General features: G+C 43.2%; 2 protein-coding genes across 4 annotated transcripts in view; both read right to left on the reverse strand.

Moving 5' to 3' along the window:
- Positions 1-1,383: 1,383 nt before the first annotated feature.
- pxmp4 (peroxisomal membrane protein 4) lies at positions 1,384-3,413 on the reverse strand. Its single transcript, XM_029693040.1, has 4 exons — positions 3,266-3,413; positions 2,741-2,803; positions 2,414-2,612; positions 1,384-1,854 (listed from the first exon to the last, which is right to left on the reverse strand). Exons 1-4 carry the CDS (start codon positions 3,376-3,378, stop codon positions 1,585-1,587), a joined length of 645 nt encoding a protein of 214 aa, XP_029548900.1. The 5' UTR covers positions 3,379-3,413; the 3' UTR covers positions 1,384-1,584.
- Positions 3,414-10,051: 6,638 nt separating this feature from the next.
- The window catches only part of LOC115150110 (E3 ubiquitin-protein ligase Itchy), a 32,307-nt gene continuing 20,507 nt past the window's right edge, over positions 10,052-21,851 (reverse strand). For all 3 annotated transcript variants that reach the window (XM_029693043.1, XM_029693041.1, XM_029693042.1), the window contains 14 exons: positions 21,748-21,817; positions 18,912-18,996; positions 18,661-18,789; positions 18,313-18,385; positions 15,219-15,290; positions 14,849-14,937; positions 14,579-14,738; positions 13,892-14,025; positions 13,511-13,651; positions 13,285-13,405; positions 12,857-12,961; positions 12,655-12,751; positions 12,320-12,392; positions 10,052-11,916 (listed from right to left, as the gene is read on the reverse strand). In XM_029693043.1, the coding sequence (XP_029548903.1) occupies positions 11,817-11,916; positions 12,320-12,392; positions 12,655-12,751; positions 12,857-12,961; positions 13,285-13,405; positions 13,511-13,651; positions 13,892-14,025; positions 14,579-14,738; positions 14,849-14,937; positions 15,219-15,290; positions 18,313-18,385; positions 18,661-18,789; positions 18,912-18,996; positions 21,748-21,817 (1,449 nt within the window). In that variant the 3' untranslated portion in view covers positions 10,052-11,816. The remainder of the gene's footprint in view (positions 11,917-12,319; positions 12,393-12,654; positions 12,752-12,856; positions 12,962-13,284; positions 13,406-13,510; positions 13,652-13,891; positions 14,026-14,578; positions 14,739-14,848; positions 14,938-15,218; positions 15,291-18,312; positions 18,386-18,660; positions 18,790-18,911; positions 18,997-21,747; positions 21,818-21,851) is intronic.

Below are 21,851 nucleotides of genomic sequence, written 5' to 3' on the forward strand. Positions count from 1 at the left end.
AGATATTTTATATTTGAGATTCTTCAAAATAGCCACCCTTTGCCTTGATGACAGCTTGGCATACACTTGGCATTCTCTCAATCAGTTTCATGAAGTAGTCACCTGGAATGAATTTCAATTAACAGGTGTGCCTTGTTAAAAGTGAATTTGGGGAATGTCTTTCCTCCTTAATGCATTTGAGCCAAATCAGTTGTGTTTTGAAAAGGTATACAGAAAATAGCCCTATTTGGTAAAAGACCAAGTCCATATTATGGCAAGAACAGCTCAAATAAGCAAAGAGAAACGACAGTCCATCATTACTTTAAGACATGAAGGTCAGTCAATCCGGAAAATCTCAAGAACTTTGAACGTTTCTTCAAGTGCAGTTGCTATGATGCAACTGTCTCTCATGAGGACCGCCACAGGAAAGGAAGACCCAGAGTTACCAATGCTGCAAGGGATAAGTTCATTAGAGTTAACTGCAACTCAGAAATTGCAGCCAAAGTAAATGCTTCACAGAGTTCAAGTAACAGACATCTCAACATCAACTGTTCAGAGGATTCAGTGTGAATCAGGCCTTCATGGTTGAATTGCTGCAAATAAACCACTACTAAAGGACACCAATAAGAAGAAGAGACGTGCTTGGGCCAAGAAACACGAGCAGTGGACATTAGACTGGTGGAAATCTGTCCTTTGGTCTGATGAGTCCAAATTTTAGATTTTTGGTTCCAACCGCAGTGTCTTTGTGAGATGCAGAGTAGGTGAATGGATGATCTCCGCATGTGTGGTTCCCACCGTGAAGCATGGAGGAGGAGGTGTGATGGTGCTTTGCTGGTGACACAGTCTGTGATTTATTTCGAATTTAAGGCACACTTAACCAGCATGGCTACCGCATCATTCTGCAGTGATACGCCATCCCATCTGGTTTTCGCTTACAGCACAATGACCCAACACACCTCCAGGCTGTATAAGGGCTATTTGACCAAGAAGGAGAGTGATGAGCGCTGCATCAGATGACCTGGCCTCCACAATCACCCGACCTCAACCCAATTGAGATGGTTTGGGATGAATTGGACCTCAGAGTGAAGGAAAAGTGAAGGAAAAGCAGCCAACAAGTGCTCAGTATATGTGGGAACTCCTTCAAGACTGTTGGAAAAGCATTCCAGGTGAAGCTGGTTGAGAGAATGCCAAGAGTGTGCAAAGCTGTCATCAAGGCAAACGGTGGCTACTTTGAAGAAGCTAAAATCTAAAATATATGTTTTGGTTACTACATGTCATTTCATTGTTTTGGTATCTTCACCATTATTCTACAATGTAGAAAATGGTAAAAATAAAGACCCTTGAATGAGTAGGTGTGTCCAAACTTTTGAGTGGTACTGTATGTATGTATCATCTTATTCATTATTTTCTAAAGGGCAAAACTGATCCTAGATCAGCCCTCCTACTCTGAGACACTTTTTAAATACGGGCCCAGGCCTGCATCCCAACAGTCTAAAGTCATACTGGGAATTTGCTTTCCACCCAGTCCAGTTCTTTCAGACCAGATGAAGGAAAGGAGACGAGGAAGACACTTTAGTCTATTGAGATGCTTATTTTAGCTTTAGCTCACTTGGGAGCGACAGTCCTTGGCTTGTTGTAGACAAGGAAGTCTGAGATATCGTTCCACACGTTGCTGTCATGGTAGAGGTAGTTCATGGAGGACTGCAGTGAAGGCTGCAGGGTGTGGGGGTGGTACTCGAACAGCCACAGCACGATGCCCCACACCAGGGTAGCAAAGAGGGGGAAGGGGTCCCGCTTTGGCTGCGGTACAATGCCTTTCTCCACGGCCAGGCGAGACAAGGCAAACAGGATCCTAGACAGCAGGTACATGTTGATCTAGAGACATGACAAGGAAGATCCTTTCATTAGACAAAACAACAAGGAAGTACATTTCATTAGAAATACAGTAAGGTAGAATATTGGCTAGCCTACATAAGAACAGTCTTGGGCAGCTTCCTTTCGACCACTCTTTTCTCTCGTAACCACTTTGAAGACTTGACATAGGTTGTCACCTTGTTGCACTATCCAGATATTTTATTGGTCATGTATTGGCACTAGTAACCCAGGTTGAGCGCAGCCCTCATGACATAACTATTGTCAATTTATCTGGCTATTAATCTCTTGTGGAAAGACAAATATAACAAATGGGATGGGACGACTACCGAAAAACAATTGTTCCAGTGTGCTGGTTTTGTGTCACTGGTTATTTGGACAGTTCACCTGCACGTTTTGAATTTCAGGAGTGGACATTTGGCCCATAGACTTACCTGAGACTTCAGGGAGGGGGGGATAGGGCTACCAATGATGTTCTGGCACTTGTGCTAGTTTCATATATCTTAACTCTTCCCCTAGATCATCATAGAGCAGTTTATTCCATGTTTTAGTTCTGGATTACCTGGCTATTGATGTTGTTGTTTTCCCCAAACACCAACCAGCCACCGAGGCAGGCGGCGAAGAAGGACTGAGACTGTAGACTCTTCCCATGGATCCTCTCCTGTAGGGCCTGCAGTCCTTTGTACGTGAACACAAAGTAGGCGAGGTTGCGCGAGTGTTGGTACGTGGCCTTCACAATGGCTCGCAGCTTATCTTTCAGGCTGAGCATATGAAAAGGGGTGAGGGCGCATTGTCCATTGTTAATAGACCATTATCAATTTTTGATGCAGTTTTGATTTATTTCAGCGCTAGTTAAGGGATTTGGGAGAGTGCTTAAATGTCTTCTCACCTTCCACTTCTGAAAAGAAACGTCATGACAAGAGCATGGGGTGCCCGGATTTTTGCCCCATAACTGTAAATTAGAAATATCAGGTTCAAGGTCAATGTCAACTGATTTACACGTGTGTGAAATGGCAGGTCAGCCAAACTGTATGAATCGTGAGAAAGGTCAAACCACTGAGTTAGCAAGCTAGCTACAGTTAGGCTAACTAATGTCAAGTGTTTCAGGGTTTGATAGATAGTTAACTAAAGTTAGTAGCTAACAACAACGCTAGGTTCATCTAGCTGACTTTGCTTGACCATCATCATTAGCTACATAGCTAGTTATTTCAATACGCTTGCTGGCCAACCTTGGCTAACTAGCTCAAATGGAAGCTAGCTACTGTACGTTGGATAGCAAGCTGTAAAATAATAGCTAACGTAGATAACAGATTCTCGCTAAGTGGACAAACTAGCTAGCTAGCTAGAAATAAGCAAAGTAAGTTGGCTGGCTGGCTGGCTAGCTAGAAAGTAAGTAGCTAAGTAAACAACTCACACAGCACCATTTCGGAATCCTTTAACAACTGCAAGTGCAGCTTTATACTTTTCTTGCTGTAATAAATTATTAATCGTGTACAACACAGTTTTGACTAAATCTGGACCTGCCATTTTAGGGGTCTTGAATGAATGTGACACAAACCCAAGCGTTTTAAGTGCCGCGCAAATATTTGCCGTCACGGGACAAAGAATCTGCATGAAGGTTCCTATTTAAGCCTGAGGACAGCCACCAAGTTACAGTAACTGTCCAGTGTTGCCAGATTTCTATGAAATATTACCTATTTCCAATATGAGAAAAATAGTTTTCCTTCCAAAAATGTTTAGTTAAGTATGTTAAAGAGCAGCTTTTCTGTGTTGGAATGGTGTGGGCGTACTCCAATAACAGAATTGTGTGGGCATATACCTGTCATTAAACATATGAATGAGAGTACTTCTCCATTTAATGGTGGTTGGCATCCAATACAACTGTGTTCTTCGACTTCAAATGCAAAGAAAATATTCTCACAAATAAAAAAGAAACATCCCAAACTACATATACTACACTACCCACCCCTAGCCAACTATCCATGCTACAGAGTTCAGGTAAATTAATCCCTTCTTGGCCCACAGGCCTGGGACTGCGCCACTCCTTCTCCCAACATCTCCTGTAGATCCTCTGCTGTTATGCCGCTTTCACAATAATGGCAATTCTCTCTGACCTGCTTTCTACTTGCGCAGTACAATTCAGTACAAAACCTGGATTTGTCAACGCACAGTAACATTCACTTTTTTCATTGGCCCTTTTATCACAGCAACGGAGGAAGCATTCCCTCCCTCTCCACCCTTCTCACTGCCTCTGCATATGTAACACCCTGTCCTACTCTGACTTTAGCTACCTCTATCTGTTTGACTTTAACCAGGCATTTTGTATTCTTGGCTTAATGACAATCTTCACAGTTACTACACTGCCAGGGCTCCTCCTTCGACATGCCTCCACTAAATGGAAACCTCCACCCCTACCACATCTCAGCTGAACCTTCCTACACACTGACCATGCCCATACTTCTGGCAGCGGAAACCCTGAAAAACATTAGGCACAAAAGCTCTAACCGAATAACTCATATATCCTTACATCACCCTATCAGGGAGAACCTCCAACTCCAAGCACAGCATCACGGCCAGATTTTCCTCCCTCCAGCCGCCTCGATTTCTGGTTAATCGTCGGGCTTCACACACGCCAAGAACCTTCTTTAGTTGCTAATCCTCTACACTTAGAGGCATGGTTATCACCCCCTTGAGAGGAGCTCTGCTCCGTAGACTAATACACATTACCTCTCATTCCCCACAGTCGACCCAAGCACAATCCTTCTGGAATATAAACTCAGCAAAAAAAGAAATGTCCCTTTTTCCAGGACCCTGTCTTTCAAAGATAACTCGTAAAAATCCAAATAACTTCACAGATCTTCATTGTAAAGAGTTTAAAAACACTGTTTCCCATGCTTGTTCAATGAACCATAAACAATGAATGAACATGCACCTGTTGAACAGTTAAGATACTAACAGCTTACAAACGGTAGGCAATTAAGGTCACAGTTATGAAAACTTAGGACACTAAAGAGGCCTTTCTACTGACTCTGGAAAAACACCAAAAGAAAGATGCCCAGGGTCCCTGCTCATCTGTGTGAACGTCCTTAGGCATGCTGCAAGGAGGCATGAGGACTGCAGATGTGCCCAGGGCAATAAATTGCAATGTCCATACTGTGAGACACCTAAGACAGGGCTACAGGGAGACAGGACGGACAGCTGATCGTCCTCGCAGTGGCAGACCACGTGTAACAACACCTGCACAGGATCGGTACATCCAAACATCACACCTGTGGGACAGGTACAGGATGGGAACAACAACTGCCCGAGTTAAACCAGGAACGCACACTCCCTCCATCAGTGCTCAGACTGTCCGCAATAGGCTGAGAGAGTTGTAAGGCAGGTCCTCACCAGACATCACCGGCAACAATGTTGACTATGGGCACAAACCCACCATCGCTGGACCAGACAGGACTGGCAAAATGTGCTCTTCACTGACGAGTCGCGGTTTTGTCTCACCAGGGGTGAAGGTCGGATTCGCGTTTATCGTCGAAGTAATGAGCGTTACACTGAGGCCTGTACTCTGGAGCGGGATCGATTGAGGTGGAGGGTCGGTCATGGTCTGGGGTGGTGTGTCACAGCATCATCGGACTGAGCTTGTTGTCATTGCAGGCGATCTCAACACTGCGTTACAGGGAAAACATCCTCCTCCCTCATGTGGTACCCTTCCTGCAGGCTCATCCTGACATGGCCCTCCAGCATGACAATGCCACCAGCCATACTGCTCGTTCTGTGCGTGATTTCCTGCAAGACAGGAATGTCAGTGTTCTGCCATGGCCAGCGAAGAGCCCGGATCTTAATCCCATTGAGCACATCTGGGACCTGTTGGATCGGAGGGTGAGGGCTAGGGCCATTCCACCCAGAAATGTCCAGCGAACTTGCTGGTGCCTTGGTGGAAGAGTGGGATAACATCTCACAGCAAGAACTGGCAAATCTGGTGCAGTCCATGAGATGCACTGCAGTACTTAATGCAGCTGGTGGCCACACCAGATACTGACTGTTAATTTTGATTTTGACCCCCCCTTTGTTCAGAGACACATTATTCCATTTCTGTTAGTCACATGTCTGTGGAACTTGTTCAGTTTGTGTGTCAGTTGTTGAATCTTATGTTCATACAAATATTTACACATGTTAAGTTTGCTGAAAATAAAACGCAGTTGACGTTTCCTTTTTGGTGAGTTTAGATGTACATCCTACCATTATGAATCCACTTCCCTCTACCTTGCCTACACTTTTCCTAGCTTACTCTCCACCCACTCCGATACCTCAAACAGATTTTTCGCTTGAATCGCACTCCAATCACCAAAGAATCCTTGTGGATTTCCATTTCCCTGACTCTGTTTCCTTTTCACGCTTCACAGACACTGCCTCATACTCAACTCCCTCAAACTCCATTTCCCATGATCACCTCTGAGAGCCCCAGGTCTATAGGGAGACATACTGTAGTTCTATACTCAGTAGACAGATATTCCATGTTCCCGCTCTTCAGTTTCTTTTTCTGCGCCATTCCCCCTGCAGCTGGTGCCTCAGGTCTCCAACTTTCAAACTAATCACAGCAGATGTACAAATGTATAAGAAAATCCAGCCCTGAGTAGTGAAAAGACAGGTGAGGTAGCAAGCTAACTCATTCAAGGGAGTAGACCGCTGATTGGCCAGCCTATCCTCCTCAGGATGACATCATCCTCTAAGAGGAAATAGCAAGCACTGTTTGAGATACAAGGTTGAGTTTTTTTATTGTTATTTCTCTAATTTGTGTTTTGTCCACAAATACGAGTATAGGAAGGAAGAGTCAACAACATTATTTGGGTATGAGGTAACAGAATATGAACTTAAGTGAGATTTTCACCTGACAGTTACTAAATTAAATTCAGAGTCAGATATTTGATAGCATCTGAATTGAGGTTTTGCGGGACTTAAATGTAAAAGAAAATATATCACGCAAAAGTTCCAGTAGCCCATTGTTTATTTAGACTTTTTTTTCACATGATAAAGATCCTTCATCTTCACATACGAAAAAAGAACTAGAATCCAACCATTAACTCACATTTATTAAAATGTTAGAGAGCTTTTACAATGAAAAATACTATCAACATGATTAGTTAACACCAACATATTTCTGTACATTTTATTCCTTTATGATCTGGGGACATGGCAATACTTAAAAAAAGATAAATAATTTAAAGTGGTTAATAAGCCGAGTAAGGCGCCATCACTTGTTATTTGTTAATAACAGCAATCTCTTCATGGCAGTGCACTATGAGGTGGTGAGGCAGAATGAGTGTATGGTAAAGAAGAAGTCTTGAGGATGCAGTGAAGCAATGGGATGTAGAATCGCCCTGACTATACACCCAGTTATAAATCGGTATCAGAGGCGAGACAGCCACGGCACACAATACATGACGTTTTGAAAACGTTTTTTTTTTTAACGAAAAATGTGTGTTTCTTAATGGAAATTCTCCCCGATTCAAAACATTTTTAAACTACTAAACAACCCAGACACTCACAGCTAAGACAGCCACTAGGCTGGGGTTAACACTATTTTTGTCATAGATAGTGCATTCGGAAAGTATTCAGACTCCTTGACTTTTTCCACATTTTGTTAAGTTACAGCCTTCATCTAAAATTGATTAAATTGTTTTCTCCCCCTTCATCAATCCACACACACACACACACACACACACACAATACCCCATAATGACAAAGCAAAAACTGGTTTTAGACATATTTGAAATGTACACCACCCCCCCGGAAATATCACATGTACATAAGTATTCAGGCCTTTTACGTAGTACTTTGTTGAAGCACCTTTGGCAGTGATTACAGCCTCGAATCTTATTTAGTTTAATGCTACACGCTTGGCACACCTGTATTTGGGGAGTTCCTCCCATTCTTCTCTGCAGATCCTCTCAAGCTCAGTCAGGTTGGATGGGGTGCGTCGCTGCACAGCTATTTTAAGGTCTCTCCAGAGATGTTCGATCGGGTTCAAGGACAAGGCTCTGGTTTGTCCATTCAGAGACTTGTGCCCAAGCCACTCCCGCGTTGTCTTGGACCCCATTCTGAGGTCCTGAGCACTCTGGAGTAGGTTTTCATCGAGGATCTCTGTACTTTGCTGTGTTCATCTTTCCCCCAATCCTGACTAGTCTCCCTGTCCCTGCCACTGAAAAACATCCCCACAGCATGATGCTGCAACCACCATGCTTTCCCGTAGGGGTGGTGACAGGTTTCCTCCACAGGTTGCGCTTCACATTAAGGCCAAAGAGTTTTATCTTGTTTCTCATGGTCAGTCCTTTAGGTGCCTTTTGGCAAACTACAAGCGGGCTGTCATGTGCCTTTTACTGAAGAGTGGCTTCCATCTGGCCACTCTACCATAAAGGCCTGATTGGTGGAGTGCTGCAGAGATGGCTGTCCTGGAAGGTTCTCCCATCTCCACACATCTCTGGAGCTCTGTCAGTGACCATCAGGTTCTTGATCACCTCCCTTCTCCCACGATTGTCCAGTTTGGATGGGCGGCCAGCTCTAGGAAGAGTCTTGGTGGTTCCAAACTTCTGCCATTTAAGAATGATGGAGGCCACTATGTTCTTGGGGAACTTCAATGCTGCAGAAATGCTTTGGTACCCTTCCCCAAAAATGTGTCAAGGCACAATCCTGTCTCGGTGCTCTACAGACAATTCCTTTGACCTCATGGCTTGGTTTTTGCTCTGATATCCACTGTCAACTGTGGGATGTTATATAGACAGATGTCTCTTTCCAATCATGTCCAATCAATTGAATTTTACCACAGGTGGACTCCAATCAAGTTGTAGAAACATCTCAAAGATGATCAATGGAAACAGGATACAGCCAAGCTCAATTCCGAGTCATAGCAAAGTGTCTGAATACTTATGTAAATAAAAATAAAAACACTTTTTTGTATACATTTGCTAAAATAAAAAAATGTAAAACTGTTTTTGCTTTGTCATTATGGGGTATTGTGTGTAGATTGATGAGGAAAATGTTTTATTTAATCCATTTTAGAATAAGGCTGTAAAGTTACAAAATGTGGAAAAAGGGAAGGGGTCCGAATACTTTCCGTATGCACTGTATGTAAGTTGGTGTCAATTGAATTCAAATACCAGTCACTCACGACAAGGATATTATGTGTCACTTGGATGCGTGATTTGACTGCAAATACACATCTGTGACCTAAACATTTCTTGAAAGAAAGCGATATTTAATCAAACTTGATTACTGCCACTGTTCTTGCGAAGAAATGCTACCGAGAGGCATGTTGAAGAAATGCCTGAGAAGCAGAGTTCACAAAAGGTCAGAAGTGGTAGATCTCATTCAATGCCAATCAACATGGTGATGTTCATCAGGTCACACGAAGGAAAAAGTTATGGTACATTTTGCAATGTGTAAATGAGAATGAGCGTTTCTTATGGGACAATTCCAGGTAGTCCCCCCCGGTTTCAGTCCACTTGGTGCCTAATGATCACAACCTTTTTTGTTGTTGTTGCATAGACATGGTTCAGATTTTACTCTTGATTCAGTCGTTTTGCTACGCTCACTGCAGCCGTTGATAGAATAATCCGCATCATTCATTCATATATATTTCTTAGGGCTATGGGCCTGGGACATACATATAAACACTCAGTGTCCAGTTTATTAGTTACACCCATCTAGTACCAGGTCGGACCCCTCTTTGCCTCCAGAACAGCCTAAATTCTCCGGGGAATTGATCCTACAAGGTGTTGGCAATGTTCAAACGTTGCTCAATTGGTATCAAGGGACCTAACGTGTGCCTGAAAAACATTCCCCACACCATTACACCACCAGCCTGTACCGTTGACACCAGGCAGGATGGGGTCACGGACTCATGCTGCTTATGTCAAATCCTGACTGCCATCAGTATGACGGAAAAGGAACCGGGATTCATCAGACCAGCCAATGTTTTTCCACTCCTCAATTGTCCAGTGTTGGTAATCGCTTCTTCTCGTTTTTAGCTGATAGGAGTGGAACCCGGTGCAGTTGTCTGCTGCAATAGCCCATCCGCGACAAGGACCGACAAGTTGCACCTTCCGAGATGCCGTCATTTGCCTGTTTGTGGCCGGCCTGTTAGCTTGCACAATTCTTGCCATTCTCCTTTCGGCCTCTTATTAACGAGCCGTTTCGCCCACAGGACTGCCGTAGACTTAATGTTCTTTATTGCACCATTCTATGTAAACCCTAGACACTGTCGTGCGTGAAAAGCCCAACGAACCGGCACGACTGGCACCGAGGATCATACCACCCTCAAAGTCGCTGAGGTAACTCCTTTTGCCCATGCTGACGTCAAATCATTGAGCAGCTGCTCTTTAACATTGTTTCTAAGCCACACCCGTTCCACCTGCGTTAGAATTTCAGAACGAGAAAGTCTAGGATATTTAGAAATAATGATGCTCAAATTGAAAATCAATTAACAAAATAATAAGGATTTATATCATCATAATCGAGGTGTAGATTACATCACAGATGCCAGTGTTCGAAATTGTAACACGGCTGCATGAGATTTCTGTTAACGTGACTCAGTGCATCCAATGGCAATGTCTGCTTCAGGTAAAACGCCGTCAGCCGCTTGTGGATTTGACAGCTCCAACACAGTTCCACCTCAGCCACCTCCAAAACAACAGCTATGCGGGTGTCAGCTAGCGCAGATATGATTTTAAACTAGTCCTTAATCATTTGATCTTGGAGTTGATGATAATTCTCTATACGACAAAAAGGTTTACCTTTCAGTGGGAGTGATTTTCACAAGCAGTTGTCTTATTTCTTAACTACTGTAACTAATTCCTAAATGTACTCTTTCCTTATCGGTTGTCCTTACATTAACTTTTGGCACACTGCTGACACTCCCACGTCATTAGTAACTCATTCGCTTTGCCTTAAAAATTAAAACAATGCTATTATTGTAGACAAGTACGGTCCTAATGCCGACTGTTTGGGAAAGAAAGGGTCAAATCACACAAACCAGGGCCTTGGTCAGAAGGCACAAAAACATTCAAAGTAAAAAAAAAAAATATCAATGTTCTTCCATTAGGTGACAAATGAATACGACCCTGTTTTGCTACAACAATTTCAGGCTATAAAAAAAATTAAATAAAAAGCATTCTCAATATTCAGAGTTGAAATCAATACGTAGACTTGATTACAACTGACTTTATAAATAAAAACTTTGGATTGAGGTAATTAATGAATGTCTGGTTTATCTATATAAAAGGGCATAAACATCTGACTGTAAAACTATTGCACGCCAAAAATAAAGCTTTTCATCATAACATTCACAAAAACCTTACCACCACAAACGTGGTGTACCAGCAAAGTAAATGCCTTAAGATTCAATATTTCATCCGGAAAGCAACATGTTAAATCAAGTAAAACACTCTAAATGTCCCAAATTGACGTTTTGGAAGAGCCGGCAGCACACAATCCTAGCATTCATTCATACACTCAACAGTCTGTGCTCAGGGAGACGAAGGGGAAGAAATGAAACGGCTGACACAGTAGTGAATATCTTCCGTGATTATTAACTACTGTGGTGAAGAGGTGACAGGCAGATGTGACATGGGGAGGGAACATCCCCTCCCCTTCCTCTCTCTCTTCCCGGACACGTGGTCTGATTAGGCAGAATAAGGCAAGCTTCAACAGGGTTACACAGGTGAGAGGGTGAAAGTTGAATCATTCAGTATGAAGGGTCGTCACCATGGAGACAGTGATTCCACCTCAGGTGTAATGGCTTTGGGGGTCTGTAACGTGGCTCCGGACTGGCAGAAAGGGATGTGTCTGTTAGTGTCTGCCCAGCTCAAGAGAGCCAGGACCTGGGGGAAAAAGTGCAGCTGCCTGAAACCTAGACAGATCAAAGTGCGTGGAGAATGTCTCCTCATGGTGGCCATTTTGGCTGCCGTGTGTTACTACTCCTGTCCGAAGCCCTCAGTTTCCTCGATGGCAAACATCAGCTTCTCCTTCAGTTGCTCGTAGCTCTTGTAAGGGGGCAGGTCCAGTCGATTAAAGCTGGGATTACAAACACAAGGAATATAAGATAAAATCATTACATTGTAGATACACATAAATGGAATTAGGTCCTGTGTGGCTCAGTTGGTAAGAGCATGGCACGATTAACACCAAAAAAATGATGTTCTCACTGTACAGAGTTGCTTTGGATAAAGGTGTCTTAAGTGGCATAACATTTATATTTGATAACAAAATCAATAGTTCGAAGACCAAGAGGAAAGGTTATTAATTGCTTAATTGAAAATGAATAAGTATTGTGTGGCAGGGTCACGTTTAATGCAGACTGAGTTGACATTGAGAGGTGAACTGGCCTAAGCCCTCAGATATGACAGGAATTGTATGGTGATGTTCAGACAGTGAGCGTTTAGAAACGACTGGAGAGTAACTCCACTAATGAACTTACCAAGTATGACTTCTTGGAAGCCAGTTTTCTTTGCCCACCTTCTCGATGCAGAACTTCTGTGGTCCATTACTCCCTGAAAACACAAAATGACAACTCTCCTCACAAATATCAAAATCCTCAATTTCTGTAACTAGAGCTGGTCCATCGATCTCTTTCAATGTCTATATCTATCAAAATAAAAAAAAGTCCCAAAAAACATTTGCATCCTCGACTTCCATGGATTACTTGCCAGTTATCCATAAACAATCCCTTTAGGTGTAGGTTAGTTGTTAGTTTAATATAAAAATTAAAAACCTATCGTATATATGGATAGTAGAAACGGTTCTCTTACGTACCCATGAGGTCAGCGAAGCCCCCCATGGGGAGCCGACAGGTGCCAGTGACAAACTGCAGCAGCCTCATGCGTTTCTCGTTGTCCATCTCCTTCACAAACTGTAAGAAACATTTTCACATCAGAACATTTAATAGTCAAAATACGCCAAACACCCCTTCACGATATACTATAATTGATGAATGAAACAGTAGAGGCCTGCTGACCTGCCAGAACCAGAGGATCTGCTTGCTGCTGCGAGCATAGTGTCTGTAGATGGTGTGCCTCTGCCAGTCCACCAGGTCTATCTCCTGCATGCCACACAGCATCACCTAGTGGGGGCGACCAGATATGTTACACCACTCTCAATGGGGAAGAATGACCAGTGAAGTCGGGGAGAATCTTTAACACGGTTTTTAATCCGGTATACTGTGGTGATTGACCAGTTTCCAAATAAACCTTGAGCATCAACAATCTAGCACGCAATACTTCAGTGAAAACATTTGATGGGAAAATACTGAAGGTTGGTCCATGCCATTTTCTGTTTAGCCACCATACGTTGAGATAAAACGGATTGAGTAAGCATGGTTTTCACATCTCATTTCTTCATTACAGTAACTCATTTGATCTGTGTATGAATAAACCCATGGTGTACCTCCAGTTCCTTAGCGTCAAAGTATTGCAGGTACTGCTGGGGGAGAACCTCGTTGAAGCCCTCGAAGAAGGCCTGGGTCTGCTCCTCCACACCTCTGGACAACCTCCACTCTGCCACCAGCCTGGAGGAAGCGCACACACAAACACAGAATGTACCAGATAATATGGTTTCTTCTGTTGGGCTAGAAATATGTACCCACTGATTTCTAGTTGGTTTTCAATCCTACCTGATGTATTCCTCTTTGTTCTCCTCAGTGACCAGTACGTTGCCTCCGTCCGGCTTCAGCTCGTGAGTAGTAACCTCCCCCAGGATCTCCTTGTCCACAGAGAAGAACATCTCCAGACCACACTCCTCCAGGTTGTTATCCCTGGGAGCAACCACAAGAGGGTAGATGTCATCATCACCAGCCCCTCACCTTGCTCATCAGTTACTATCATCATAATTTTCTTCTCTTCATCATCATCTCCTCATAGTTATAATCAACCTCATCACTAGGATCCTCAATATTATTTGCTGATCATATTCTAACCGCCACTGCACCAGCATTATAAAAGGGAAAGCTCTCCACATTCCCGTTCCTACTTCCCGTTCCCATTCCCAGACTCACTTGATCCAGATGAGGGAGTTGTAGAATTCCGTGTCAATGGATTCTAGGTCCTTTAGGGCCAGGGGCTTGTTCAGGATGCGCTTGTAGAAGGGCAGGGAGAATCCCGTATCGATGAACTTCCCGTGGAACAAGGACTGTAGAGAAACATCAAGAACCAGGGATACGATCAAGAACTACAGAGTGGCATCATGAACCAGGGCTGTGATCATGAACTACAGAGTGGCATCATGAACCAGGGCTGTGATCATGAACCAGGGCTGTGATCAGGAACTACAGAGTGGCATCATGAACCAGGGCTGTGATCAGGAACTACAGAGTGGCATCATGAACCAGGGCTGTGATCAGGAACTACAGAGTGGCATCATGAACCAGGGCTGTGATCAGGAACTACAGAGTGGCATCATGAACCAGGGATGTGATCAGCAACTACAGAGTGGCTTTTTTTCAGGGTCGTGTTCAGTCGGCACTGAACAAACTGAAACAGGGAGGCTCATTTTCATTTTCTGTTGCAACATGTTATGTTGCTAGCCCTTATGAACAAGGCCCAGGCTAGTGAAGGGCCGCATCCGAATTCCCACTGAAGTCAATTTCCCTTAGTTTCCCAATGACATCAATGCATGACTTAGTGAAAATTAGACTAAAGGTGGAGGTTAGGATTCACCCCATAGATAGCATTGAGGTAGGTACCATGGCGATGAAGCGTCCGATGAACTTGAAGTACTTGAGGTGGTCGGGGTTGATGTAAGAGGCAGGGTTGATCTGGAGACAGTAGTTATCCTTCCCAGCGTACTCAAACAGGCAGTACATGGGGTTCAGCACCTCATGAGACAGCAGGAAGAACCACTCCCTGACAACACATACACAACGTTTAAAAAAAATACATTGAAAAGACTGACACACACTTACAATGATTCCTAATATGAGCTCATCCTTAACCTATCAAAATAGGCCATTTACCTTGCCACGCCTCCGTAGTCCAAGCCTTCCTCTCCGGGGAATATTATCCACAGCCTCCGTCTGAGATCTTGTGGATGAAAGCTCATTATCTTTGATGGACAAAGAGAGAGAATTGGAAACAGAAACATTACAACGTTTGACTATTTTTGAACACAGCCCCTGTATTCATCCACCTTTCTGTATCACTGGTGCAAAAATAGAGTACTCAAAGTTGCTCAAAAGAAATGACAAACTATTCCTGGAACACTGACAACTTTTCAATTAGTGTTATTTTTGTATTTATTCACAGAACTACAAAGAGCGCAAGTTTAGTGGTGTGCCAATTTTGATATATATATATATATATATTATTTTTTATAAATACACTCACTTGCTGGAATGAATCCTCAAAGAGGGTTTTGCGGGTGACTGTGATCTTGATGTGCTGTGGCATTGACAGTTGCTGGAAGACAAAGACTCACGTTATGGCCCCAGGAACAACAGAATTAACTGGAGTTCTTCCCTTTTGCCCAAAATGGGCAATCCAATTAAGTCAAATTTTCACTTAGTCATTCATTGATGTCAATGGGAAACTAAGTGAAAATTGGACCTAAGTGGGAATCAAGAAGTGTCCTTAAGTGTACACATGTTCACTTGTCTTCGTCCTTAAAAGGAAATGACGACTGGAAGAAGCCAGACCTGGGTTCAAGTACTATTTGAAAAGTCAAACACGTTAGCTGTGCTTGATTGAGCTCGACTGTTTACATTGACATGTTAGTCATTTAGCAGACTTACCCAGAGACACTTACAGTTAGTGCATTAATCTTAAGATCGCTAGGTGGGATAATCACATATGCCAAGAGTGTGAAAAGCTGTCATCAAGGTAAAGGGTGGCTATTTGAAGAATATCAAAATGTAAAATATATTTTGATTTGTTTAACACTTTTTTGGTTACTACATGATTCCATATGTGTTATATCATAGTTTTGATGTCTTCACTATTATTCTACAATGTAGAAATAGTAAAAATAAAAGAACACCCTTGAATGAGTAGGTGTTCTAAAACTTTGGACCGGTAGTGTATAAAAAAATTTTTTTTGGGGGGGGGCTTGCCTGTTTTGCATGTTATTTTGGCATTAATACATGTCACATATCAGTTTGCAAACAATGTAAAAAAATATATATAATTGAGTTAATAAAGCCAAATACACACATGGTCTCTTTTTTGTTTCTTGAGCGAGGCAGCTCCAAAACGCAGGCGTTTCAGCTTAGCTCTGTGCTTCCTGTGGTGGTGGGGCGAGCCAGCAGAAAATAGGAGAATTGCGCCCTGATTGGCTCAGTGTTCTGTCACTCATGGGGACACCACGTCATCGCCAAGTTTAAGTCCTTAGTTTGGGTAGACATCCAAAATGTAAGCCCTTTGGTCCTGCCATAGAGTTAAATTACAAATGCCCTTCCAAGAAGGCTCAAGGTCATTGGCAACAGATAAAATGACGTCAAATCACGTTATATATACAGTAGCTTTGATTGGACTGATCATGTCAACATTTTAGCTAGCAGTCATCATCATGAATCAAGTCAACAATCTACTGGCAAATCCCTTTTAATCCTTGTCATATGAAGAGAAATAACTAAGATAAATGATAGATAAAACGTATCGGTGCTCATCGGCCATAAAGATTACACAACAAGTTGGAAATCGCAATTTCAACAATGAGTCGTTTGGAAGAAATCAGTGGCTAACTGCAAGCATTGCAAAGCAACCACTAGCCTGCTATTCAATGGAGTGGTTTCCCCCGTTCCCACCATAAATCCAGAGAATGCTAGACTTTTATGACAAAATTTGCCCACAATGGACCGCCACGCCACCTTTCTGTTTAAGTGAGCACATCAAAAGGTGAGTCCAAAAATGTCTTGTATGCTGCTGCATAAATGAAGTACTATGCAAGGGACATACAGCGAGCACCATCATTCATTGGACAGTGACATTTTTTTTGTTATTTTGGTTCTGTACTCTAGCACTTTGAGTTTGAAAGGATACAATGACAATGAGGGTGAAGTGCAGACTGTCAGCTTTAATTTGAGGGTATTTTCATACATATCGGATGAACCGTTTAGAAATGACAGCACCTTTTGTACATGGTCCCCTCATTTTAAGGTACTACAAGTGTTTGTTGAATTGGCTTCACAGATGTGTGTCGTTAGTGAATGCAGGAGAGCTGTTGATGAATAGTATTGATTCTAGACTTTGCTATTGCCTTTGGAGGTTGTTGTTGGGGTGTGACAACATGAGGAAGACAGCAGTGTCGATGCAAATGAAGCTGGCCGTCATAAGGCTCAGAAATGAAAATCAATCAATCAGGAACATTGCAAAAACCTGGGCATGCCCAAGTGAACAGTTTGGTTCATCATTAACAAGAAGAAAAAAAAAACTGGTGAACTCAATTATGTCAAAAGACCCGGTAGACTGAGAAAGCACCTAAAAGAGCCCCAAGAGTTCTGGAAAAAAAGTATTGTGGACAGATGAGAGAAAGATTAACATGTACCAGTGTGATGGAAAGAGGAAAGTGTGGAGAAAAATAAAAAGACATGCCCATGATCCAAAGCATACCACCTCATCCGTGAAACATGGTGGAGGGGGTGTTATGGCTTGGGCCTGTATGGCTGCCAGTGGAACAGGCTCACTTGTCTTCATCGATGATGTGACTGCAGACAGAAGTAGAACTATGAATTCTGAAGTCTACAAAAATATTTTATCTGCTCAGATAAAACCAAATGCCTCCAAACTCATTGTACGGCACTTCATCGTGCAACAAGACATTGACCCTAAACATACTGCTGGAGCAACGAAGGGGTTTTTGATGGCCAAAAAGTGGAAAAACCTTGACTGGCCGAGTCAATCACCGGATCTGAATCCAATTGAACATGCATTTTACATGCTGAAGAGGAGACTGAAGGCAATAAGTCTCCGAAACAAGCAGGAACTGAAGATGGCTGCAGTACAGGCCTGGCAGAGCATCACCAGGGAAGATACGCAGCGTCTGATGATGTCGATGCACTGCAGACTTCAAGCAGTCATTGCATGCAAAGGATATGCGACCAAATATTGACAATGATTACTTTATTATACATTATGTTAAACTGTCCAATGTTTTTTGATGCCCGAAAATGAGGGGGATTTATGTAGGCCCTAACAGTTTGTGGGCACCACTTGTCGCCGTTATAGTGCAATTAACGTATTGTTTAGAGGCTTTGCTGGCATGCATCAACAAAATAAATGTTTTGCGTTTGCCCCACCAAAATGTACATGCTAAAATCACCACTGCATACCTCAACTCTCCTTTTAAATGTGGAAAGAATGCACTTGGAAGTGTATACTTTAGGGGAATTAGGACAGATAAAACTGCATTTTCAAAAGGCAGAGGTGGTACTCAGGACATAGTGTACACTACAAAGCTAGGGTACAGGGTGTGTAGGGTACGTACCTGACACCAGAACCTGAAGTACTGTACTTTGGCTTTGAAGTCCCTGACGTAGGTGATCTGAGGCCCGTTCTCACTGTGAAGCAAACATGAAATACATGAGCTTATCTGATGGGTCTCACTGGAGTAAATAACATTCAACATCTTTTGAGTGATACAATTAGGTGGGTGAGTGGATGGCACAATTGTGTGTTTGTCTGTGCACCTGGGATCTTTAAAAAAATGTTTGAATCCTTTGGACTGTAAGTGTACATGCAAGAGCGCGTAAGTGAGATAGTGATTGAGTAGTGGGCTGGAGGGCCAGCAACCAAAGGGTCACTGGGAGTCAGTGAGTGAGTGCACACGACTCACAGGGAGGATTTGCCCGTGCGAGGGTCGATGTAGGTGGTGGTTCTCCTGTTGTGGTCCACAAAGTAGGGGATGCCGTCCACAGTGAACCTCATCTCCCAGCCTTCAGGTAGAGGCTTGTCATTAAGCAGCCTACACACACACACACACACACACACACACACACACACACACACACACAGGGCACCGACAGTCATACAAGAGCCGTTCTTTACAGTCAGTATTTGGATTGTTTGTTTGGAAGCGACACTGACCCTTGCGTCCTTGGGTCCTCCCACTGGGTCATCCGCGATGTGTGGTGAACAAAATATACCCTGCCGTTGGTGTCTGTTCGCTTCTCTGCAGTAGACATCAAAACAAACAGCAAGAACGAGACTTAGAATCCTGCATCATACCACAAAGATTCCATTACAGTTATACATTTACAAAGTGGATTAAGAGCCTCCCGAGTGGCGCAGCGTTCAAAGGCACAGATGGAGGCTTCCCTACAGATCCGGGTTTGATCCCGGGCTGTGTCGCAGCCGGCCGCAACCCGGAGACCCATGAGGCGGCGTACAAATGGCCCAGCGTCGTACGGGTTAGGGGAGGGTTTGGTCAGCTGGGATGTTTTTGTCCCATCGTGCTCTAGTGACTCCTTGTGGCGGCCGGGCGCATGCACGCTGACACGGTCGCCAGGTGTACGGTGTTTCCTCCAACAGATTGGTGCGGCTGGCTTCCGGGTTAAGTGGGCATTGTGTCAAGAAGCAGTGTGGATTGGTGGGATTGTGTTTCGGAGGACGCATGGCTCTCAACCTTTGCCTCTCCCGAGTCCGTACGGGAGTTGCAGCGATGGGACAAAACTAACTACCAATTGGATATCATGAAATTGGGGAGAAAAAAAACCTGATAAAAAGTACCGTAGCAAACAGTTGCAAAACAGAGTTTCTATTGGCCAAATTCAGATAGGTCCCTCCCCATTTCATTGCGTTTGGTTTCTAGTAGCCTCTGCAGAGTCCCTAACAACCAGATGTTCCGGTTTTCAGGGGAAATGGAAGAGAGCCTGTGACACAACTTCCGCTTTTGGATGTTAACAAGGTGACACTTTATCCTAACTCCTTGGTTGAAGAGTGCAGAACCTCGCGACAGTTTATTTTTCTTCTGGTCAAGACCAGTATGTAGGGGATCTAGTTTCAGACCAGTATGTAGGGGATCTAGTTTCCGACCAGTATGTAGGGGATCTAGTTTTAGGAGTTTATTTTATGCCTGCTACATTAGGTTGGTTTTCTAGTGAATCCACCTCTGGAGACACCTCATCATTTTGTACATGTGACACCAGTGTTACAGTAAAGCCAAAGAGTGTAGGAGCAGTTGCTAACTAACTGGAAGTTATTGTAGCTAGTAAGCTAACTAACCTGGCTAACTGTGGGGAAAAATAAATGACTTATACAGTAGCTGTGTCATGACGTGGCCCTTTCTGGGTATAGATCGTGGCATCCCCCTCTCCCCTACACCCAGGTTCTGTTATCTCAGGTCGTAAATTCCTGGAGGAGACTCTCCTCCTGGCCATGCAGTATAGAGAGAGGGAGTTTCACAGTAGAACAAAGGAACTTCTTCTACATCACAGAACTTGACAACTGAACAATATCCATGTTTTGGAGAATGTGTAAACGGTCGGTGGAGAAACCAGCTACGACCCGGTCCGTTTTGTTTCGTGTGTGACCCCACGAAAGACAATACAGCCACATTACCATAACTTTGTTTATACAGGTGCCTCCGTTATGAGGTTTGTGTCTAATTATTGTATAAAATGAATGAGTAAAGATGAAACTATTTGTGAAATGGTGTAATGTGATGTTAAACCGTTAATGTGAGAGAATTGTATTCCCTTTAAAAGTTTAACTAAGTCATTGGCCACGCCCCCGTGAGCACAGACATGATCTGGCGCATGGGACAGCCCTTTTCTACTGTTATGAATAAAACCCCCTCCTGAAAAAATCCTCTTCAGACCATGTGTACATCGATGGACACCGAGGGGGCACAGGTTGAGTTCAGACCACAAAAACCTCAGTATAAGCTAAGGTTGTAATGGTTGTTGAATTCCTAACCATACCACGTGGAGCATTGGCTACACGGCTGGAAATGGTTCAACTCTGAGACTATCGAGATACTAACTACTAGTCTGCAGCTAGAAATGATGTCAACCTGGGATGTAAAGACCGACATCCGCCGAAACATTTATCCTATAAGAACATTTCTGAATGATACTCTGAAGTATCCATTCTAACCACGAAAGACTTCAGGGAAGCGCGCACAGAGAGACCGAGAGATGCTCGGATGAACTTTTCAACAGAAAGACGGACGATTCCAACAGAGATCACGACGACACACTGAGCGTAAATATATATATTGATTGCAATTATTCCCGAATGAGTGAGCGTTCATGTGTAAAGGATTAGTATTTCAATTAATATAATTATCAACTGTGTAGTCACTCCTTTTGTCATTCCCACCCTTCTCAGTCCACACCCACTTCCCTTTGTCCACCAAGCCGTCATATTGGCTTAGCCCACTAGGGAACCTTCCCTATTATTGTAACCATATCTACTGTTTGTTTATGCATTTCTGTGATTATTTAGTTAGTAAATAAATGATTAAGACAATTGTGTATGGATGATTCATAGCAAAGGCTTGGTTCCTGCAGATAACCAACAATTTATGATGTTTGGAATGAGACTAATGTGAGGTAAAGAATAATTCATTAATTAGAAGACTAATTGATCAGATATTAAAATATCTGAAGAGTTATATTAGGAAAATTATAACTTTAATCTGAAGAGTTTCCTTGGTGCCCCGACTTCCTAGTTAATTACATTTACATGATTAGTTTAATCACGTAATAATAATTACAGAGAATTGATTTGCTAAAATAAGTCTTCACTTTAATGATGCCAAAGACATGACATTAGTTAGCTAATCACACTGCCCTGTGTTAGCAAACATGACGCTGCCTCAAACTGGCAAGACGTTTCTACAAATGTTTACATTGTGACGTCTCCACTTTCGGAGCGTATTGACAGTGGAAAACGCGTCGTGGTGGATCGTGCTACTTACCCCAGCCGTGTGGCAGCGGCCCAAGCGGGTCAAACTCTTTGTTTGCTGCGGCTATTTGCTGATCCTGGAGCTACAATGGAGAAACAAGGAGGTCAAATGAACAG

This window comes from Salmo trutta, chromosome 16, assembly GCF_901001165.1.
Source record: "Salmo trutta chromosome 16, fSalTru1.1, whole genome shotgun sequence".
NCBI classification, from domain to species: Eukaryota; Metazoa; Chordata; class Actinopteri; order Salmoniformes; family Salmonidae; genus Salmo; species Salmo trutta.

What these genes read in the sequence shown, in the direction of transcription:
- pxmp4 (XM_029693040.1), bottom strand. Translation starts at nt 3,378, where the DNA reads ATGGCAGGTCCAGATTTAGTCAAAACTGTGTTGTACACGATTAATAAT. An exon ending in GGATTCCGAAATGGTGCTGT is followed by an intron (nt 2,804 to 3,265) that starts GTGAGTTGTTTA and finishes TCTAATTTACAG; the next exon opens with TTATGGGGCAAAAATCCGGG. An exon ending in TTTCTTTTCAGAAGTGGAAG is followed by an intron (nt 2,613 to 2,740) that starts GTGAGAAGACAT and finishes TCATATGCTCAG; the next exon opens with CCTGAAAGATAAGCTGCGAG.